The 20,773-nt window shown below is 37.1% G+C and overlaps 1 protein-coding gene across 8 annotated transcripts in view; it reads right to left on the minus strand.

Moving 5' to 3' along the window:
• NR2C1 (nuclear receptor subfamily 2 group C member 1) overlaps nt 1-20,773 on the minus strand; it is a 47,314-nt gene that overhangs the window by 22,108 nt on the left and 4,433 nt on the right. For 4 of the 8 annotated variants that reach the window (XM_030323424.1, XM_030323419.1, XM_030323420.1 and 1 more), the window contains exons 2-8: nt 14,506-14,579; nt 11,604-11,834; nt 8,484-8,565; nt 5,658-5,837; nt 4,486-4,633; nt 4,255-4,345; nt 852-1,036 (exon numbers count right to left, since the gene is read on the minus strand). In XM_030323424.1, coding sequence (XP_030179284.1) covers nt 852-1,036; nt 4,255-4,345; nt 4,486-4,633; nt 5,658-5,837; nt 8,484-8,565; nt 11,604-11,834; nt 14,506-14,559 — 971 coding nt within the window. In that variant the 5' untranslated portion in view covers nt 14,560-14,579. Of the gene's footprint in view, nt 1-851; nt 1,037-4,254; nt 4,346-4,485; nt 4,634-5,657; nt 5,838-8,483; nt 8,566-11,603; nt 11,835-14,505; nt 14,580-16,917; nt 17,069-18,750; nt 19,036-20,049; nt 20,147-20,773 lie in introns of those variants that run through there. The other 4 variants (XM_030323422.1, XM_030323421.1, XM_030323423.1 and 1 more) reach the window with 4 other exon arrangements.

Genomic DNA, 20,773 nt, shown 5'->3' on the forward strand with positions numbered 1-20,773 from the left:
GACCTGAGCCACCCATGCACCCCTCAATCAAGTCTTTTAAATCTATTTTCATCATTAGAAAGTGGTGGGGAAAATGAACATGACTGCCTGGGGTAAGACAAATGTTTAAATACACAGAAAATAAAATAACTGAAATGTCAGACCCAGATTATCATCTTTAGTAAGAGAAAAATTCCTAAATTTTATGATTACATTTCTAATCTTATAATATTCATTTACTGCTCATTATTTAGAATGCAACCTGCTAGATAACATTTTACACTGAATGTAGTTCATTCAGTTAAAACTTACTATGCTTTAAATTTTCTAAGTCTAATAGAAATATCTGTTTTCTGAAACTTCTGTAAACAGTATTCAACATAAAAATATTGTGGGGTGCCTGGGGAGCTCAGTCCATTAACTGCCCGACTCCCGTCTTCAGCTCAGGTCATGACCTCGTGGTTCGTGAGTCTGAGCCCCACATTGGGCTCCATGCTGACAGTGCAGAGCCTGCTTGGGATTCTCTCTCTCCTCTCTCTGCCTATCTCTTCCTCTCAAAATAAATAAATAGACTTAAAGAAAAACATAAAAATACTGTAAGAAATACTAATAATTAAGATCAAAACAGGGGCGCCTGGGTGGCTCAGTCGTTGGGCGTCCGACTTCGGCTCAGGTCATGATCTCGTGGTCCGTGAGTTCGAGCCCCGCATCGGGCTCTGGGCTGACAGCTCAGAGCCTGGAGCCTGTTTCAGATTCTGTGTCTCCCTCTCTCTCTGATCCTCCCCTGCTCATGCTCTGTCTCTCTCTGTCTCAAAAATAAATAAATGTTAAAAAAAAAAAAAATGTTTTTAAAAGATCAAAACAGACCTTACCTTGAAACATCACCATTAGTCTGCATTTCTTGATGAAATTCACACAAAGAGGTATCACCATTACTTAAGCTTTCAATCATAGATATTTCATTACTATTCTGAGAAAGATCTTTACTTTTTCCAAGGTTTGCTAATGATGTAACCACACTGGCCAATGTACTTAAGTCTCCCTGACATGATTCAGCCTTAAAAAAACAAAAAACAAAAAACAAAAACAAAAGATTAAAATCTGCAAACTGGTATTGGTGAACATTTGAGTCTGAAATACCCAATTCTAGATTATAAAGTGCCAAAAGTAAAGAACTCTAATTAAGATGAATGAAACCTAGAAAGTAAAACCAAAGAGCTTTGAGGTTTTAGAAACTTTTGAGGAAAATATAAATTTAAAAACATCAGGTACATTCCCTAGGAAATGTTTATACACAAAAATTACATTAAAACCAAAAACTGTACTTAATGACTAATCTATTCACACCAACAATCCCTTCCTCTGTAAAAGGATATTAGATGATCTTTTAAGTTCTTTTTAGTATTAAAATTCTGACAATTTCCAGAATTTAAACTATATAAACAAAAAGTGTATAGAATGTATTAAAATTATTACTGAAAAGAGAAAAAAAAGTAAATGTATTATTGAACAGAATTCCTAGAATACCAACTATTACCAGCCACTTTGTTAAATGTGTTAAATACCAGGGACCAGGTAGGTGAAAAATCTCTTTACTAAGATAATATTGGCTTTTGGTATACATTGCATATTTTCCCATTTGTCTTTACTTTTTATTTTTGTTAATGACATATATATTCTTTATTCACTAATTAGCTATAATTATTTTGTCAAAAAGAATTTTCTTTCCTTAACTCTTTGACTATCCAGAGATATAATTTCTGTACGAAAAGCAGGTAAGTGCTTGATTGTTCTTCCTTTTATCAATTTTTAGAGCAATGAATCAATGCCCTTAGTAACCTCTAATGGTGACAGATGAATTTTAAGTATCATTTTAAATTCAGAGATTTTTATATATTTGCTATGTTTAAATGCATTATTTTTTCCAATGTTCAAATTATCCCATCCTAACCTAATGAGAGTCCTTTCAATTGCCTTCTATGGCCTATTGACAGAATCCTTTAATGAAATTTTAATTCTTCTTTTATGGTTTTTAGTTTTAGCGTTTTAATCCTAAGAAAAGACAGGTTTCCTTGATGTTTCATGTTATATCAATTCTTTATGTAAAATTGATTTTGGTGAACAGAATGACACAATTTTTGTGTTCCCTAAATTAATGAATGGTCCCAGAATCATTCAGAGTAACCTACCAGTTGCAGAGTTCTTAAATGGTTATTACTCATATATGTATTTTATTTAAACCTCAAAACAACCCTGTGAAATAGGAATCATCATCCCTTTATTACAGACAAGAAGAATTATCCACGGTCACTCCAGTCTGATGGAGAAGACTATGCTCTAACCACTGTTCCAGGCTTCTTAGAACATAAGTAAAAAGAGTTAACATTTTTAAGTGTTTTTTCAACTAAAACTTCAACAATTATACATTCTCTTGTATTTCATTACATGTCTATCGAGCTAGATTTTTAAGTTTTTGCCACTGCAGACTCTTAGGCAATGTGAAAAGACCTCATCTTGTGACTTGCCGGTTTTGAGACTGCTTGTCAGAAACTTCCCACAGAAGGTTGTTATTACAATTTTAATACAAAGACATACAGAGAAGTAGTGTCTGGGCAAATAGTAATTTCTCAACAAAACTTAGTTCCCTTCTTCTCCTAAAAGAGTTAATCATGTCAGTGCAATGGTAACTACCATCCTAAGCTTGAATCATGTGTACAAGGCTAAGTGCAAAATATATGGTAAAAGGCCAAATCTCCCCAGTCAATAACAACATGCTATAAACCCCAACCTGTAAGGTCGACACTCCTATTGGCCCTATTTTACAGATGAGGAAGGAAAGTAAAACACTTGAGAGGTCAAATAACTTGCCCAAGGTTATGCACCTACTAAGTGGCAGATGAAATTTGATTCTAGAGCTCAAGTATGAAGAGTGCCTTAAAAGTATCAAATAATAAAGGGGCCCCTAGGTGGCTGAGTCAGTTAAGCGTCTGACTTTGGCTCAGGTTCTGATCTCCTGGCTTGTAGGTTGGAGCCCGGGTGTTGGGAGTCTGTGCTGACAGCAGGGAGCCTGGAGCCTGCTACGTCCTGTCTCCCTCTCTCCGTGCCCCCTCCTGCGCTCAGGCCCTGAGCTCTCTCAAAAGTAAATGAATGTTTAAAAAAAAATTTTGATACTTTTTAGTATCAAACAACAAATGTATGATAAATCTGGCCATAATTAGGATGACCAGATCACATTACAGGCTGAGAGAAATACTAGTTGTAGGCTCCCTAAAATCTGTTTATAGACATGAGTCTTCAGGAGAAATTCTTGATTTTTGTTCTCAGAAGGGTTTCTGAACACTACAGAAACTCTACATGTTCCATCTAAATACACAAACTTTTTTTCCTTTAGACCTCTTGCTCAATAAAGAGGCGTCCCAACCTCTAAGAGAACCCAGATAACTTAGATATATAATGAGTGCTCTTGGACTTCTATTCCTACTCTTGACTCAAGTCAATGTTTTGAATAACGCGTGCTAGAAATTTCCCTTTACTTGAAATATTTTAAGTATTTTGTTACTATAAAATCTATAGGGCAACATAAAAGGAATATTACGAATTTTGTACTTAATATAAATTATTCTTCTGAGGCTTTCTATTTCAAGGTGAAAGAAGCCTAGAAGACTTTTGTCTGTCACTCTCACATTGAAGCTGTACTTGTCCTCCTGGAATAACGAACATTTCTACTGATAGTTATTCGTATACGAGGACCCACAAAATGGAGGCCATACTGGTCACAAATCTAAACCCAAGTCAGCATGCACATATAGGAAACACCTGTCAAGGAAACCTAACATACACCAATCACGATCCTGCAACTCTGCCAAGTTAGCTCTCCTCACCCTAGAAAACAAGACCCACTAGCCTTAGTAGGAAACCTTCAACTTCCTAGGCAATAAGGCCATTTCCACATTCTGCTTCTAATGCTCTGTAAAACTCTTTCTTGTCCAAAATCCCTTGGCAAGAGTGTTCCACTGTTTATGAGGCACTGTGCTCTGCTGATCTATGGATTCTTTTGCCTTGAATAAAGGCATCAAACTTGTTCCTAAATTGTTTTAGTTTTGTCATTTGACACTATCAAATAGTTGATAATTTATGTTAAAAAAAAAAAAACAATTTGTAATAGGGAATATTTAAGACCAGATCAACTGACCAAATTAATGGAAATTAAGAAAAGGAAAAAATATTAAAAGCTTAAAAAAAATTTAAGCTTTAAATTAATTGCACTACACACACCTTATCTGGTGTCATCAGCACAGTTGACTCAGTTTTTATTCCAGACTGGTGAATATTCACAAACATTCCTGAATCTAACAGTCCTGCTGACCTGTAACAAACAAGTATAAATTTTAGCCTTAGTTTCACTGGGAAGAAAAACAAATGACCAGCTACTTAATGTGGTTGTTTTGTGTGTGTGTGTGTGTGTGTGTGTGTGTTTTTCTGTTTGTTTTTTTTTTTTTACTATACCTTGCAGTTTCACTATCTGTTACAAAAGTTGGAGTTGCAGCTAATGGGCTTCGAAGGTCTTTTCGGATGTAGATTTTTTCTGTTGAAGCGGCACAGTTGGAAGATTTTTCTCGAGATACTTCAATGGGTTTTCTTTCACACTGAACAGCTACAAAAATGCATTAAACTATTACATCACAATGCAGAATTTATAGGCAATTTTAAATGTAACCTTTCGGTCAGCAATTCTGCTCATGGGAGACAGTTACCATAACTGAACTCTAAAGACAATCATAATCTTTAGAAATTCTTTCCAAGCCCAACAAAGTTGCTTCAGAATAGTAATTTGCATCTCTCATTCTCTTTTCTCTTCCTGATCCAGCTGTGGTAGAAATGTAGAGAAACTCTTATTTTTTAAAAGCTCACTGTCAAGAAGGAAAAACTGAAGTCAGGAGTCTCTCATCTATCTATATGAGAGTTAAAAATATTTAATTAAAAACAAGACTAATAGAGAGCCACAAAAGACTAAAATTAAATCTTATTTTAGTTAAGGGCAGGGAGATTTTTGAGAACTAATTCAACTGTTTAATCTTAATTTATAAAATATAGGTAATATATTTCACTTATTTATAGGAATTTTATTTCATAATACTTAAGAGACAGTATAATGTAGTTGTTAAATGTGTATTTTCTGAGGGAAAAAACTGCCAAGATTCAGATCCAAGTTTTGCCACTTATTAGTTGTGTGACCTTGGGCAAGTTATTAAATCTGTTTACTCTGATCAAATGTAAAATGCGTAACAGTCATACGTACTGCAGAGAGTTCTGCTATGAGAATAAATAAGTTAACTCATATGTTATACATAGAGTTAGGCATGGTAGGAGCTCAATCAATATCAGCTATCCTTTTTATCATTTTAGGAGTTTAATCAAAAGCTAGACTGGTATCTAGTTAGTTGTGCTTTTTTTTAAAAAAACCATATTCAAACATACATACATACATGCAAAGCGGATAGGAACTCAACATCTGTTGAACGAATAAATATTGCATGCATATGTACACATTTCTATGTTGTTAGTTGGAAAACTGTAAATGAAAAAGCACATATATTTGACATACTGTGTTAATTTTGACATACTTCTAGTTTGCCTGAATCCTTAAAATTATTCTCTCCTTTAAAGCTAATACATACAGTCTTGTCTCATTCCAAACGCAATACATCTCTGTAACCTGCAGTATTGACAGCGATTTCGATGGTGTTTATTAATAATACAGTCCTTTGATCCTCGACATGAATAAACTAAATTTTTTCGGATGCTTCTTTTAAAAAATCCTTTGCAGCCTTCACAGGTTACTGCTCCATAATGACGCCCTAGAAACAAGATGTTTAAGAAAACACAAAAGTCACATATTTTAGAACAGAAATGGAAGTAAGCCCATTTCTTCCCTTTAAATAACAATATATGTGATGAGACAGAGATTTTTGAGTTTCTGACATGAAAAAAAATTTTAAGGAGTTACTAAACAGAATGAAACCACCATATTCTTTGATAAATATATTAACCAGTATGAATTTTTAATTTTGGTATTTTTTTAAGTTTATTTATTTTGAGAGAGAGAAAAGAGAGCATGAGTGGGGTAAAGGCAGAGAGAGAGAGGGAGAGAAAGAAAGCCAAGCAAGCTCCGCCCTGTCAGTGCGGAGCCTGATGTGGGGCTTGAACCCACAAACCGTGAGATCATGACCTGAGCTAAAATCAAGAGTCAGATGCTTAACTGACTGAGCCAACCATATGCCCTATGAATTTTTATTTTGTAAGTAACCTTAACAACAGTATGGAAAATTTCACAAAGAAAAGAAGCAAAACCATCCATAACACCATGATATGTAAAAACTATTTTCACTTCTGAGATCACTTACAAATTATAATTCTCATATATTATATTAGGATATTTTATTCTGAAAACTATGCTCTAAAACATGCACACTAAGTAGTATTTGAGCTAATCTCTTCTCATTGTGGGTTCCACTTTTTAAATTTCTGGAGAAATGTTATACTTTGCTTAACCTACCATTTTATAAACAATTTCTTTGGCACAACATTTATTTATTTTTATTTATTTTTGCAGAGAGAGAGAGTGAGAGAGCGAGGGAGCATGAGTGGGGGAGGGGCAGAGAGAGAGGGAGACACAGAATCTGAAACAGGCTCTAGCCTCTGAGCTGTCAACACAGAGCCCGATGAGGGGCTCGAACTCACGGACTGCGAGATCATGACCTAAGCCAAAGTCGGATGCTCAACCGACGGAGCTACCCAGGCGCCCCTGGCACGACATTTATTAAATTGAACATACTCTTGGGAAAAGGTGTAGTGGAGACTTTTGTAATGACGCTATGGAAAAGATCAAAGATTACAAAAAACAAACGAGGCCCTTAAAGTATATCCCACTGGCACATGGGTGCTTTCCTAGCATAAAGTAACAATAAACATAACTAAAATGACATAACCCTGATATTAGACTTGGAGAAATGTCCGCTCAGCTGTGCACAAAATTAAATAAAGGGTAACCAGAAATTTTTCATCTCAGTAATTCAAGTTACTCTCTATCCCTGGACTAGCAACAGGACTCAACAGGTAAGTTAACAACTTAACATTTATATTATTAAGGACCACAACTCATTTTTTTTTTTTTTTTTGCTCAAGAAAGATCTTTATTTCCTTCATTTTTTTTCTTTATTACAGAATATTTATTTATTTATTTATTTATTTATTTATTTTTAGAGTTTCTGGTGCTTTTTTTTTATATATATATATATATATATCAAATTTATTGACAAATTGGTTTCCATACAACACCCAGTGCTCATCCCAAAAGGTGCCCTCCTCAATACCCACCACCCACCCTCCCCTCCCTCCCACCCCCCATCAACCCTCAGTTTGTTCTCAGTTTTTAACAGTCTCTTATGCTTTGGCTCTCTCCCACTCTAACCTCTTTTTTTTTTTTTTCCTTCCCCTTCCCCATGGGTTCCCGTTAAGTCTCTCAGGATCCACATAAGAGTGAAACCATATGGTATCTGTCTTTCTCTGTATGGCTTATTTCACTTAGCATAACACTCTCCAGTTCCATCCACGTTGCTACAAAAGGCCATATTTCATTTTTTCTCATTGCCACGTAGTATTCCATTGTGTGTATAAACCACAATTTCTTTATCCATTCATCAGTTGATGGACATTTAGGCTCTTTCCATAATTTGGCTATTGTTGAGAGTGCTGCTATGAACATTGGGGTACAAGTGCCCCTATGCATCAGTACTCCTGTATCCCTTGGGTAAATTCCTAGCAGTGCTATTGCTGGGTCATAGGGTAGGTCTATTTTTAATTTTCTGAGGAACCTCCACACTGCTTTCCAGAGCGGCTGCACCAATTTGCATTCCCACCAACAGTGCAAGAGGGTTAAGGACCACAACTCATTTTTAAGCAATTCCTTTGACAAATCGGTTTTATATTTAAAAAAAAATTCCACTTATTCATTCAGTTTACATTTTAAAGGAAAAACTGCTTTTCCTAATTCTTCAAAATATGCATTTTATGTCATTGCAAGACCAAGTCAAACTGCATTCAAGTGAAAAAAAACCTTAGGTGAATAAAAAACTTGGGGATAAAATCGGTTACATTTCATAGGCTTCAAATATGGACCATAACAATGACATCCTCTTGGGGCGCCTGGGTGACTCAGTCTGTTAAGTGTCCGACTTCAGTGCAGGTCATGATCTCTCCATTAGTGGGTTCAACGCCCACATCAGGCTCTGTGCTGACAGCTCAAAGCCTGGAGCCTGCTAAGTAAGGTTCTGTGTCTCCCTCTCTCTCTGCCCCTCCCCTGCTCAGCTCTGTCTCTCTCTCTCTCTCAATAGTAAACATTAAAAAAAAAAAAAAAAATGACATGCTCTTTTTACTTTCAGAAGAAGAAACATGGCAGTGTGGTAGTTACAACACAATATATATAGGTTATTTTTAAATGTTACCTGATGCTTTGTCTCCACATACTACGCAAAGATCAAAAACCTTATTTGGTCCTTGGTCTGGAGAAGAATTATCTGTTAAGAGCTAAAGAAAGCCCCCCAAAACAAAAAACAAAACAATAGTGTGTTAATAATGCTCGTAAGTAAAAAGTAGAAGAATATTCAGTCTTAATTATTGCTTTCTTTCAAGTTATTCTGAAACTTTGAACTCTATTATACATATATATCAATTAAACTATTCTTATTTTTCTTTATGTAAGTAAAAATATCAATGTTATTAGACACAAAGATAGGAAGAATACCTTTTAAATTTACTCTATAACACTCTAATTTAACACACTATTAAACACACAAATAAATGCATGAGTATTTAACGTATCTTACCCATTAAGCACTTATTATTCATTCAACACATCAAATGATTGCAGAAGCTATCAGCCCCATCATGACATCTGTCTTTGAACAGCTCAAAAATTTCCCATATGACTGACTAAAATAAGCTATAATAGCATAAAAAAGATAACTGATTTTTAATAAATATTTATTTTGAGAGAGAGAAAGAGAAAGGGACAGAAAGAATCCCAAGGAGATTCCATGCTCTCAGCACAGAGCCGGATGTGGAGCTTGATCCCGTGAACCCTGAGATCATGACCTGAGCCAATCTTCTTTTAGATTTATTTTCTAGTATTTTCATCATTTTCTTTCAATCTTTTGGAATGTGAATGAATTAATTTAATCCCAAAAATGTGATAGGGCATTCCCTATGATAGTGGCATCATTCTTTTAAAAAAATTTCTTTAATGTTTATTTTTGAGAGAGAGAGAGAGAGAAAGAGAGAGAGAGAGAGAGAGAAAGAGAGAGAATGAGTGGGGGAGGGGCAGAGAGAGAGACAGACAGAGGATTCAAAGCAGGCTGGGCACTGACAGCAGAGAGCCCCATGTAGGGCTCAAACTCACAAACCGCAAGATCGTGACCTGAGCCAAAGTCGGATGCTTAACTAACTGGGCCACTCAAGTGCCCTGGCATTATTCCTTCTTATATCACTATAAAAATTAGTCTTCAACAGAAACGTAAGAAAAAACCTTCTGGTACTAGCTGTACCTTGAAAACATCTATGAAAAGTATCACTCCTTTCCTTAATAGCACATCTACAGCAAATGGTGTTAATCTTTTATCCTCTATTATTCTTATGGGTAGAAGAAATATTGAGAGATTAAGGGACACTAGATCACTGGATCAGAAATCCAATCTTTTTGGCCCAGGGGAATTCTATCCTATACCTGTTTCTCTTTCTCTGCCCTGAGAGGTGCTCCATAAAGTAAGCAAAGTACCAATATTATCTTTTCTTCTGGAAACAGAATTTTTCTTTTAAGAGTAACTTTACAGTGGAGAAAAGTGACACACACTACTTCAGCCAGGTGGTCAAGATCAATGTCACCAGTTATCAAACATGATGATACTAAGTACACTAATACAATGTGATGAAAATGGCACTCTGTGATCCTCCTTACCCAAACCAACAAGCCCAGTCTAACCATGAGATGTCGAAGTCCCATAGCAGGGTCACCTATAATATACCTGAACAGTATACCTCAAAACTGTCAAGGTCATCAAATACAAGAAAAGTTTGAGAAACTGTTACTGCTAACAGTAATCTAAGGAGACATGATGATTAAATGTAATATGGTATCCTGGAATCAAAAAGAATATTAGGTAAAAATCAGGGAAAGCTAAAAACATTTATGGATTTTAGTTAATTATCAAAATTAGTTCATTATCAAAATAAAGGTATCATATTAATATAAAATGTTAATAGGAGAAATTGTGTGTTGAGAGGTTATAAGAGAACCCTGTACTTCCTGATATTTCTTTAACTATTGGGGAGTCTGGGTGGCTCAGTTGGTTAAGCATCCGACTCTTGATTTCAGCTCAGGTCATGATCTTACAGTTGTGAGATGGAGCCCTATACCCAGCAAAGAGCCTGCTTAAGATTCTCTCTCTCCCTCTGCCCCTCCCTGCTTGTGTTCTCTTAAAAAAAAAAAATCTGTTAACTATAAAACTTGTAAAAAATCAATTCTGTTAATAAGGAAAAAAAAAAGGTATTTATAATGTTATAAACTTTTTGGGACTTCTGTCTTGTTGATAAAATAACTTCTTGTAAATCCCATCTATTTTTTACCTTAGCCATTCCTAAAAATAATACAGATGATGTAATCAGAAGAATAATAGAATCAGGCAAAATTTTGTATTTTATGAATTAGTTTCTCAATCCTAAAAGGAACTTTCCTTGATCAGGTTTTCAGCACAAAACATGGAATTCAATTTTAAGTGGGTACTCCACCAAAAAGTCTCCAAAGGCAAACTTAGGGGGTTGCTGAATTTGTATTCAATCATAGCAACCAGCAGTGAAAACATCTATGTAACCACAGGTATGCATTGTGTATAAGCCTTAACTGGCTCTTTGAAAAACAGTGCATAACTTGCAAAAATTAAAATGATGTGAAGTTAATCTAGACTACTGACTGACTTCCAGCGTTAAAGCAGACCATGAGGGTAAACCACCTGTTACATCAAGGAAGACATCGATGACAACCAAGGAGGCACAGTAACAAAGCTGCAGCCATAAAACCACGTTCTTGATCTGGCAGCTTGTTTGAGGCCTCGGCAGTGTGCTCCTGGGAAGTGCTGCTACCACAGAAGAGGCTCTTGATTTGGCAGTTTCCTAACCGAGCAGAAGCAGCAGGTCTCTGAGAAGCCAGTTCTGCAGCACATCCAAGTGGTTATTCTTGGAAACTGACCTAGAGCTGTTTCTTCAGCCTTCCCGACAATTCTATGAGTTCTCCATATCCTTTATTAAACCCCTCCCTGGACAAACTAGCCAGAGTGAATCTTGCTGTATGTAAGAGCCCTCCAAAATACACGGAAGGGAGGGTGTGTGAGGAAAAGTACAGTGGCATATAGGAGAGGGCAGTCACCACAGATAATGTGCACACCGTGTAATTTTATGCAAGATTTTTTTTTCTATGGACCATGCAGGATATAAAGTCTTAACACCAGGACTTACACTTATGACATGCTTTTTAATTCTTTCAAGTGTGATGAAGACACTGTAAAGTTATTTACCTGGAGATGTTGTGCAGACAGATCAGGAGTTGTAAAAAATAACTGATTAACACCTGCTGCATCTGGAGTAGTGAGGAATACTTTCCCTGGAGTGGAATCTTGCCTGGCCAGAATGACTTTGCTTGGAGTAGAGCCATCATGGTTTGTCAGAATGAACTGCTTCCCTTGTGTACTATGATCAAGTGCTGTCACGATCTGGATTTTCTGGCCAGTTTGCTGCTCGGTAACAATCTAACACAACCATGTCATATCAGTAATTGATTCGACTTAATCTTTTTTTTTTTTTTTAAACTCTAAGGACACAATTTTCTCCTACCTTCGGACAAAGTTAGAAAAGTGTAACATTACTTATATATTCAATACATTACACATAGACACACACCTTTTAAACTAGCAATTCTACTCCCACAAAATCCTATCCTATAGAAAAACAAATGTGCAAATGAAGGTACAATCACTATTCCGATTCGTTCCTTCCTTCTTCCCACCCACCTTCCATTTACACAAACCTATACTGGGTGCCTTCTATTTGCCAAGCACTATTTGTTCTGGTCCTGGAATACAGCAATAAATAAAACAAAACCTTTTTTCTCATCAAGCTTTTATTTTAGTGAGGAAAGGCAGATAAAAAACAAGCAAATACTGTTGTCAAACAGTATTAAGTGCTATAAAGAACAGATAAAACAGGGTAGAGATGGTGAGAGTCACTGATAGAATAAAAGCCATGAGGAGATGACATTTTTGCACAGACCTAAGTGCAGTAACAGACCAAAGCTTAGGACTAGCTACGAGTAATGCATCCCAGGTAGAGAAAAAGAAACATGAAAGAAGGCTGTGGGGCAGGAGGAGTGTGTCTGAGGCAAGAGGCACTACAAGAGAGCTATGTGAGTGAAAGAGTGGCAGAAAGGATTATGGTAAAAGACAGGATCTGAGAGACAGCAGGAGTCAGATGGTATAGGGCTACACAGGGACTACAAAGTCTGGATTTCCTCCTGTGTGAAATGGAGATCCACCTTCCTCTGGAAGGTCAGAGAGCAGAGTGGCAAGATCTTTTTCAAAGAGGGTGTTCTAGATTTAGTATGTAGACTAGCCTGTGAATGTTGAAGAGAAGAATACTCAGACACCGGCAATATCTGGGAATTAAATATGGGCAGAGATGCTGGTGGGGAACAGGGTAGCAGCCATGCCAGAGGAGAAAAATAATTGGATTTGGGATATTTTATGAAGGGAAATGTGACAGGATATGCCAACTGCCTGGATGTGGAATATGAGGAGAGAAGAGTAAAGGATGACTATCAAATTTTGGTCTGAGCACATGAGAGGACAGAAATGCCATCCACTTAGTTGGAGGAGTCTGGAGAAGTGCAAGTTCATGACTAAAGAGAACTAGCCAGTGCTGAGGGCTTTGGTTGTTGAGCAAATATTTTACAGAGTAAACTCATTAAAGCAATTTAATCCCTTGATTCAAATTTAAAATGGCAAATTTGGTTTGTTTCGAACTTTTTCTCCATTTCCCTGAAATTATTTTCATCAAGATTCTTTTCTATGCAAAATTTACAACAAAATGCTGAATTACTAATCAGTTTTTGTCTAGGGCAGATTGTACTGACTATAGCTGCTACCAACTCAAGTTTTCTTTGTTGACCATTATTTCTAGCATGTCCTATTTTTCTGGGTATACTTTTCACCATTGTCAATTTTATTTTACACACAGATTATTTATACCAAGTCTAGTCTCCATCTTCCCTAACAATTTTTGCAATTTCCTTAAAAAAACTTTTTTTGGGGGGTGCTTGGGTGGCTCAGTCCGTTAAGTGGCCGACTTTGGCTCAGGTCATGATCTCGCCATTCGTGAGTTCCAGTCCCGCATTGGGCTCTGTGCTGACAGCTCAGAGCCTGGAGCCCACTTCAGATTCTGTGTCTCCCTCTCTCTCTGCCCCTCCCCTGCTTGTGCTCTGTCTCTCTCACTCTCAATAATAAATAATAAAACAAAAAAAAATTTTTTTTTTTTTTGAGAGAGAGAGAGACAGAGAAAGAACACAAGAGAAGAGAGACAGAGAAAGTATGGGGTAGAGGGAGGGAGGGGGAGAGGGAGAGGAAGAGGGAGAGGGGGGGAGAGAGAGAGAGAGAGAGAGAGAGAGAGAGAATATGAATCTTAAGCAGGCCCCACAGTCAGTGCTGAGCCTGATGCAAGGCTCAATCACACAACCCTGGGATCGTGACCCGAGCTCAAATCAGACGCTCAACCAACTGAGCCACCCAAGCTCCCCAAGAAACTGTATTAAGATCTATTGGTCTATCCTGCAATTTGAATGGATCCTTTACTTATCAGTAATTTTGTAACATCACACATTGGTCCACTGATTTATATACATCTTTTATATGTTGACATGTTTCATCATACAGTATCATCACATGTCATGTAGCCTCTGGGGAAGAAAAGGTAACTAATGTTCCAGTATTATTATGAAAACAGTTTTGACCTTGCTGACTCTCTGAAAGAATCCCTAGATGATACTTTGAAAACCTCTGGGTTATGGTACCTCTTCCTAAGAAATAGGGCATAAGATCTGTTATTTGACATGGATCTCCTCCCACTGGTCCATTAAGACTGGCCTCAGATTCTGTACCTCCAAAAATATTCCATGACCAGATCTCCACAACCCTCTGTGACTCTTCATTAGCTGTTTTTCTTCTGTGCTCCCATAACACCGTATACAATAATCTATTACAGCCCTTACCCACTGTATTGTGACTGTCAGATGATTCAACTATCTCTTACTAGATTTAAAAATATCTTAATGTTGAGGGTATCTTTTATCTCTGTACCTCCAGAACCTAGCATATACATTTGATGTAAATAGGTTGATGGATCAGCAAATGAACTGTAAATCAAACATACCTCTCCCACTTGTTGTTCAATAATTTGATGTGCAATTTCTTCTATGGTTGCCATGTTCTAACTGCCAGAATGTCCTGCCAAGATAAAAAGACACTTTTCACAAAATAAAACATATTTACTGAAGAATTTACAAATGAAATCACATGCTGGTGCCTGGGTAGCTCAGTCGGTTAAGCATCAAAGACTCTTGATTTCCGTTCGGGTCATGATCTCACAGTCATGAGATCAAGCCCCTTAAGATTCTCTGCCCCTCCCCGGCGTGTGGTTCTCTCTCTCAAAAAAATAAACTAAAAACGCAACCCTCCCAAACAAATGAAATCACATGATAGCTAAGATCTGCTTCAAAATAATCCAGTTGGGGTGGGTGGTGGTAGGAGGGAATAAACAAAACAAGGTTGGCGATGAACTGACAGTTGCTAAAAACTGTTGTTTATACAGGGGTTCATAACAGTATTTTCTGTTTTTATATATTTTGAAAATATCTACTTAGAAAAATCATTCAGGGTGACTGGGTTAAGTGTCCAACTCTTCATTCTCAGCTCAGGTCATGATCTCATGATTCATGAGATTAAGAACTGACTTGGGCTCTGCGCTGACAGTGTGGAGCCTGCTTGGGGATTCCTCTCTGTCCCTTACCTGTTTGCTCGTACATGCACATTCTCTCTCTCAAAATAACAAACTTAAAAAAAAAAAAAAAGATTCAATACCAAACAATTTCACTTTTCAAAGATATTGAAGCCTAACCAGGACAACTCTACAGATTAGGAGTAGTTTATTAATTTAAATAAGGGTAACCCTATCTGTAAACAAATACATCATGGTAACCACTTAACATACTCTTTTTACCAATACATTGTAATAACTGGCATTCGTTCAAAAGGAAAGAAGATTTCTCTAGAATCTTGTAACTGTTCTTCATTAGTGGAAGTTTTTTATATATTAAGGTTAATTTGAATTTAATGTAAAACTTTCTCCAAATGGATCTGAGAGCCTGAAAGATCAGTGGGTTGACTCTGATTTTTGCTTTTTTTCTGTATCAGTAGATAAGAACACAAAAATGATTTCTGACTTTATCACATTATATAATGTCTGTCATAAATTCACTAATAGTCTACAATTATAAATAACATTAATTGCCAAATTATCTGAATTGTTTTTCTTTCAATTACTTTAAAAATTTTAAATGTTTCAATTAGTTGTGCCAAAAGCACTATTTAATATTTAGCTTCATTATTCAACTATCTCTTACTAGATTGAAAAGCAGTGGCCTCAACCATTCTGGGACCAACTGAGGAAACAGAGCTGCTCCTCAGGTTTGTGTCCTCTGGGGCCAGGGTAGCAGTGACAGCCCTGACGACCTCTGACCCATCTTTGAGGTCTTCCTTCCTTTTCCCTGAAGGATAACTTATGTTTAAAACTGAATAGCTCTACTGGCCCATCCAGGAGAATCCCACAAGTTCGACAGCTTTTCTTCATTTCATCCCATATATGTCCCCCTCGGTCCAAGCTGGCAACATTTCTGCTGATATAAAATTCTCAGAAATCTTGCTGCCTTCCTTGCAATTCATGGGGCTTTAGGCCATCAGATATAAGAGTCCTATACAGATCTCTCCCGAATAACCCCATCTCTATTCCTGGCTTCTGTTGAGATGGCTGCCTGGATCCATAAATCACACGTCCCTAATTCTCTTTAGCAAATTGTTGGTTGTCCAGTCATACCCAAGAGAGTCTCTTAAGAACACACTTTCTCTTTTTTTGCAATATGGATAGGTTATTTTTCAAATCTTTAAGTCCTGATTCCATTTTTCTAAACGATTCCTTCTTCAATTTACCTCTTTGCTCTCACATTTTACTGTACGCAGCAAGGAGAAATGGCCATGTCTCTAACTAACACTTTGCTTAGAAATCTCCACAGAAAAATAGCTTACAAGTTCTGCTTTCCACAGAACGCTGGAACACAAGGACAAGTTCTTTGCCTTTCATCATAAGGTTCATTTTCCTCTAGTTACCAAAACTGTAACATGTTCCTCATTTCTGAGCCCTCACCAGAAGCATTGTTAATGTCTATTATTTCTATCAACATTCTATTTATGAAACTATATGTGTATCTCTAAGATGATGGCAGCTTTTTCTACAGTTCTCTTTTCTTTCTGAACCCGCACCAAAATTGCCTTTGGTATTCGTATTTCTATCAACGATCTCTTCAAAGCAATCTAGGCTTTTTCTAGCATGCATCTCAAAACTCTTCCAGCCTCTACCCATTTTCCAGTTCCAAATTTTTAGGTATTTGTTATAGCAGTACTCCACTTCCCAGTACCAAAATCTGCACTGGTTTGCTAGGGCTGACTTAACCAAGACTAACAGGGCTAATTTTGGCTGGGTGGTTCAAACAACAAAAATTAATTTTCTCACAATTCTGGAGGCTAGACATCTGAGACAAGCTGTCAGTAGAGTTGATTTTTTCTGAGACCTCTCTCCTTGTCTTCTCTTTGTCTCTTCACAAGTCTTCCTTTTGTTTGTGCCTGTGTTGTAATCTCTTTTAATAGGGACAACACTCATATTGGATTAGGGCCTACCCTAATGACCTCATTCTAACTCAATTACAAAGGCCTCATGGCCAAATATGGTCACATTCTGAGGTACTGGGGGCAGGACTTCAATATGAATTTTGGGGGGAGACAATCCAGCCCATAACACTTAGACACAAATCTAACAAGAAATGTGCATGCTATATGTAAGGAAATCTTTAAAATGACACCTAGAGGGGCGCCTGGTGGCTCAGTCAGTTAACCATCTGACTTCAGCTCAGGCCATGATCTCAAAGTTGGTGGGTCTGAGCCCAGCTTCGGGCTCTATGCTGACAGCTTGGAGCCTGGAGCCTGATTCAGATTCTGTGTCTGTCTGTCTGTCTGTCTGTCTGTCTGTCTCTGCCCCTTCCCTGCTTGTGCTGTGTCTTTTTCTCTTAAAAATAAACAAACGTTAAAAAAATATATTAAAATGATACCTAGAGAGAGGAAAAACTAGCTGAAAGAACACAAAAGAAAATGTTTATAGTGACTGTCTCCAGGGAGAACTGGAAGTTTGGGAACAGGGATGGAATGCAGACTTTTCAGTGAGTAAGTGTCTGTTCTTTTTAAGTTTTACTTATTATTATCATTTGAGTGAGAGAGCAAGCATGTGTGCTAACACAAGTGGGGAAGGGGAAGTGGGAGAGGGAGAGAGAGAATCTCAAGCAGGCTCCATGTGCTGCACTGAGCAGGGCTCAATCTCAGGACTGTGAGATCATGACCAGAGCAGAAATCAAAGAGTCAAACACTTAACTGACTGAACCCACCCAGGCACCCCAGTGTGTATTCCTTTCAAATTTTAAGTATTACCACAAAAAAATGAATTGTAAGTAGGAAAAAAAAAAAAAGCCAAGCAGTTCAAAGGAATCTTGTCTAGAAATCCTAAAATCAAGCAGCATTATCGGCACATCAGACCCAAAGAAGCTAATTCATAATGAAAATTTACCGTGATATCATGACCGGAGCCAAAATCAAGAGTTGGACACTCAACCGACTGAGCCACCCAGGTGCCACTAAATCAACTATTATTTTAGCCAAAAAGACCAAAGACTATGAGGGTATATGTGATACACATATATGCCTGGTATATATGCCTGTAAAGGTTCATGCTTAATTGTATACTTTGTCATTAGCAGCGTTACAGGTAATACAATGTTAAAGGATTTGAATGCTGATACTCTTGAAACAGAATTCTTGAATACTGAATTCAGGGATATTTGGATTTTTTTTCTGTTTCAGAAGAAAAGAGCAGGAAATGGCAATGGATTCCTAATTTTTGGAGTTAAAAACTTCTAGGAGAATCTGACTAAAGCTACACAACCTCTTCAGAAAAATATACACACACATATATATTTGGTAGATTCCGATTTGTGATTCACCATATCAATTTTCTACTTCTTTCTATATAAACTCTCTGCGTTACTGTAGTAGCCTAGAACCCTTATCTCCTACCGTTCTATAGATCCATATAATCCAAACTGGTTTGCAAAAGAATGCTTAGGGGAAGTTTTTAGAATACTTACCTCAGTGATCATACACCTTAATTTGTATGGAATGAAACACAAATGAGAGGAATTTAGGGAATAGATTTGACCAGAAAGGTGGAGTAAGAACAACTTTTTCCCTCTGGACCCTCTCCAACCAACCATATCTTCCACTGCAATCTCAAACTATTTACCTTATCCTACTTGTAAAGCCTGTTAGGTGTCTGTCAAGCTGGTTCATTAAGATTTAAGTCTAGAAAGGCACAGACACAGGATATAAAGTCAAATCCATAATCCCATTTTCCTTATTACTTACTTCTCTCATTAAACTATCCACTAATATAATACATCTTTATATGCAAATAAATCCGTGAAATAATTCACGTACATCCTACAATCTTGTTGATCAAAATTTTTTTTCCACCATTTACAAAAAGGATGCAGACTATCTAAATTAATTACATAATTACAAATCATATCTAAGTGTATTAAGTTTTACTAAAATTCAGAGATTCCCAGAGGTTAGTATTTTATTCACTCTGATAAACAAAAGTATTAGCAAGGGGGAAATGATGAAAATTCGTAAGAATGAAATAGTTATTTAGCATCAAAGCAAGGATTTATGACAATGTATTAGTCACTTTGGTTGTGATAAAAGCTCAACTACTGCTAGTTTAAGCAAAAAGGAAATGGCTGGGGGGGGGGGGGAACAGGACAGACAATGCCAGGATCCAAGTGGAGCTGACCTTGGGAAAAACTGGAGTTAGTTTTCTGATGTTGTCAGGAATCTCCTTATCTCTATTTTTTCCCCCTTATTGCTGTCCTTATTCTCCCTATGTGGCTTCTTATTTTCTACTTTGTAGTAAAGCACCAGGAAAGTAAAAGTAGTCTTCTCTAATTTCAATTTTAAAATGCTGGTAATAGATTCTGATTGGGCCAGCTTAGGTTATATGCTAATCTCTGGAATTAATCACTGTTGGCGGGCCAGGAAGAAGGAAAGGAAGGCTAATATGATTCTAGCATTGGCAGCTTCTACTTTCGGAAGGTCTAGTTATCAAAAGATGAAGACTAGTTGGGGTGCCTGGGTGGCTCAGTCGGTTAGGCGTCTGACTTCGGCCCAGGTCATGATCACGTACTTCGTGGGTTCAAGCCCTGTGTCAGGCTCTGTGCTGACAGCTCAGAGCCTGGAGCCTGCTTCCGATTCTGTCTCCCTCTCTCTCTGCTCCTCCCTCCTTGCACTCTGTCCCCGTTTCCCAAGAAATAAATACTAAATAAATAAATTAAATAAATAAATAAAGACTAGCATAGACATGGCTCCTGATAAAATCACCATGAGCCAGGCAACCACCTCAATTTGTTTCTACTACAGACACACAGAATTCTTCAACCAGAAGTCCACTGAACACTACACTACTCAAAACATTTAATTCAGCATTGACTCCAATTTTCTGTTGTCAGTTGGATAAATCCCAAAAAGGAGAAAGAATACTTACTCTAATAACGTATTGTCAAAAGTTTTCCTTTCGGCTACTTCCAGATTAAAGTCCTTCTAATTTCTTGCTCTGTGAGTTCTTCAGTAAAAGACAAATTTAGTTTTATAGCCATTTCTTTTTTTTAATCTTAAAAAAAATGTTTTTAAGTTTATTCACTTTTGAGAGAGAGCATGAGTGGGGGAGAGGCAAAGAGAGAGGGAGACACAGAATCCCAAGCAGGCTCCGGGTTCTGAGCTATCAGTACAGAGTCAGATGTGGGGCTCAAACCCATAAACTGTGAAGATCATGACGGTTTCATGAGCTGAAGCTGGATGCTTAACTAAGCCACCCAAACGCCCCTACGGCCATATTGTTTTAAACAATCTCCAGAGTTTCTAGAGAATTCATAAAATTTTTGTTGAATTTTTTCCCAACATCCCCAATTTTTTTTTGTTTGTTTGTGTTAAGCTGGTAAAAAGGCATAAGGAGTGAGGGCAGGGCAGCCTTTGAATCCTTAATATTAAAAACGTGAGGCCTGGAGTCTTCAGGACTGGAGGGTGTTAGACTAATGAAACAAAAAGATAACAGGAGTTACCGGTTACCCTGATGTACTGATAAACGGAATCTTTCTGATGAGAGACTACTGACAGAGTTATGAAAAGAATCAAATTAGTTTTGGATTACCAGTCCAGATTTTATTCCCAGACTTATTTTTTTAAACAATTTTTTAAAGTTTATTTATTTA

This window comes from Lynx canadensis, chromosome B4 (genome assembly GCF_007474595.2).
Source record: "Lynx canadensis isolate LIC74 chromosome B4, mLynCan4.pri.v2, whole genome shotgun sequence".
NCBI lineage: Eukaryota > Metazoa > Chordata > Mammalia > Carnivora > Felidae > Lynx > Lynx canadensis.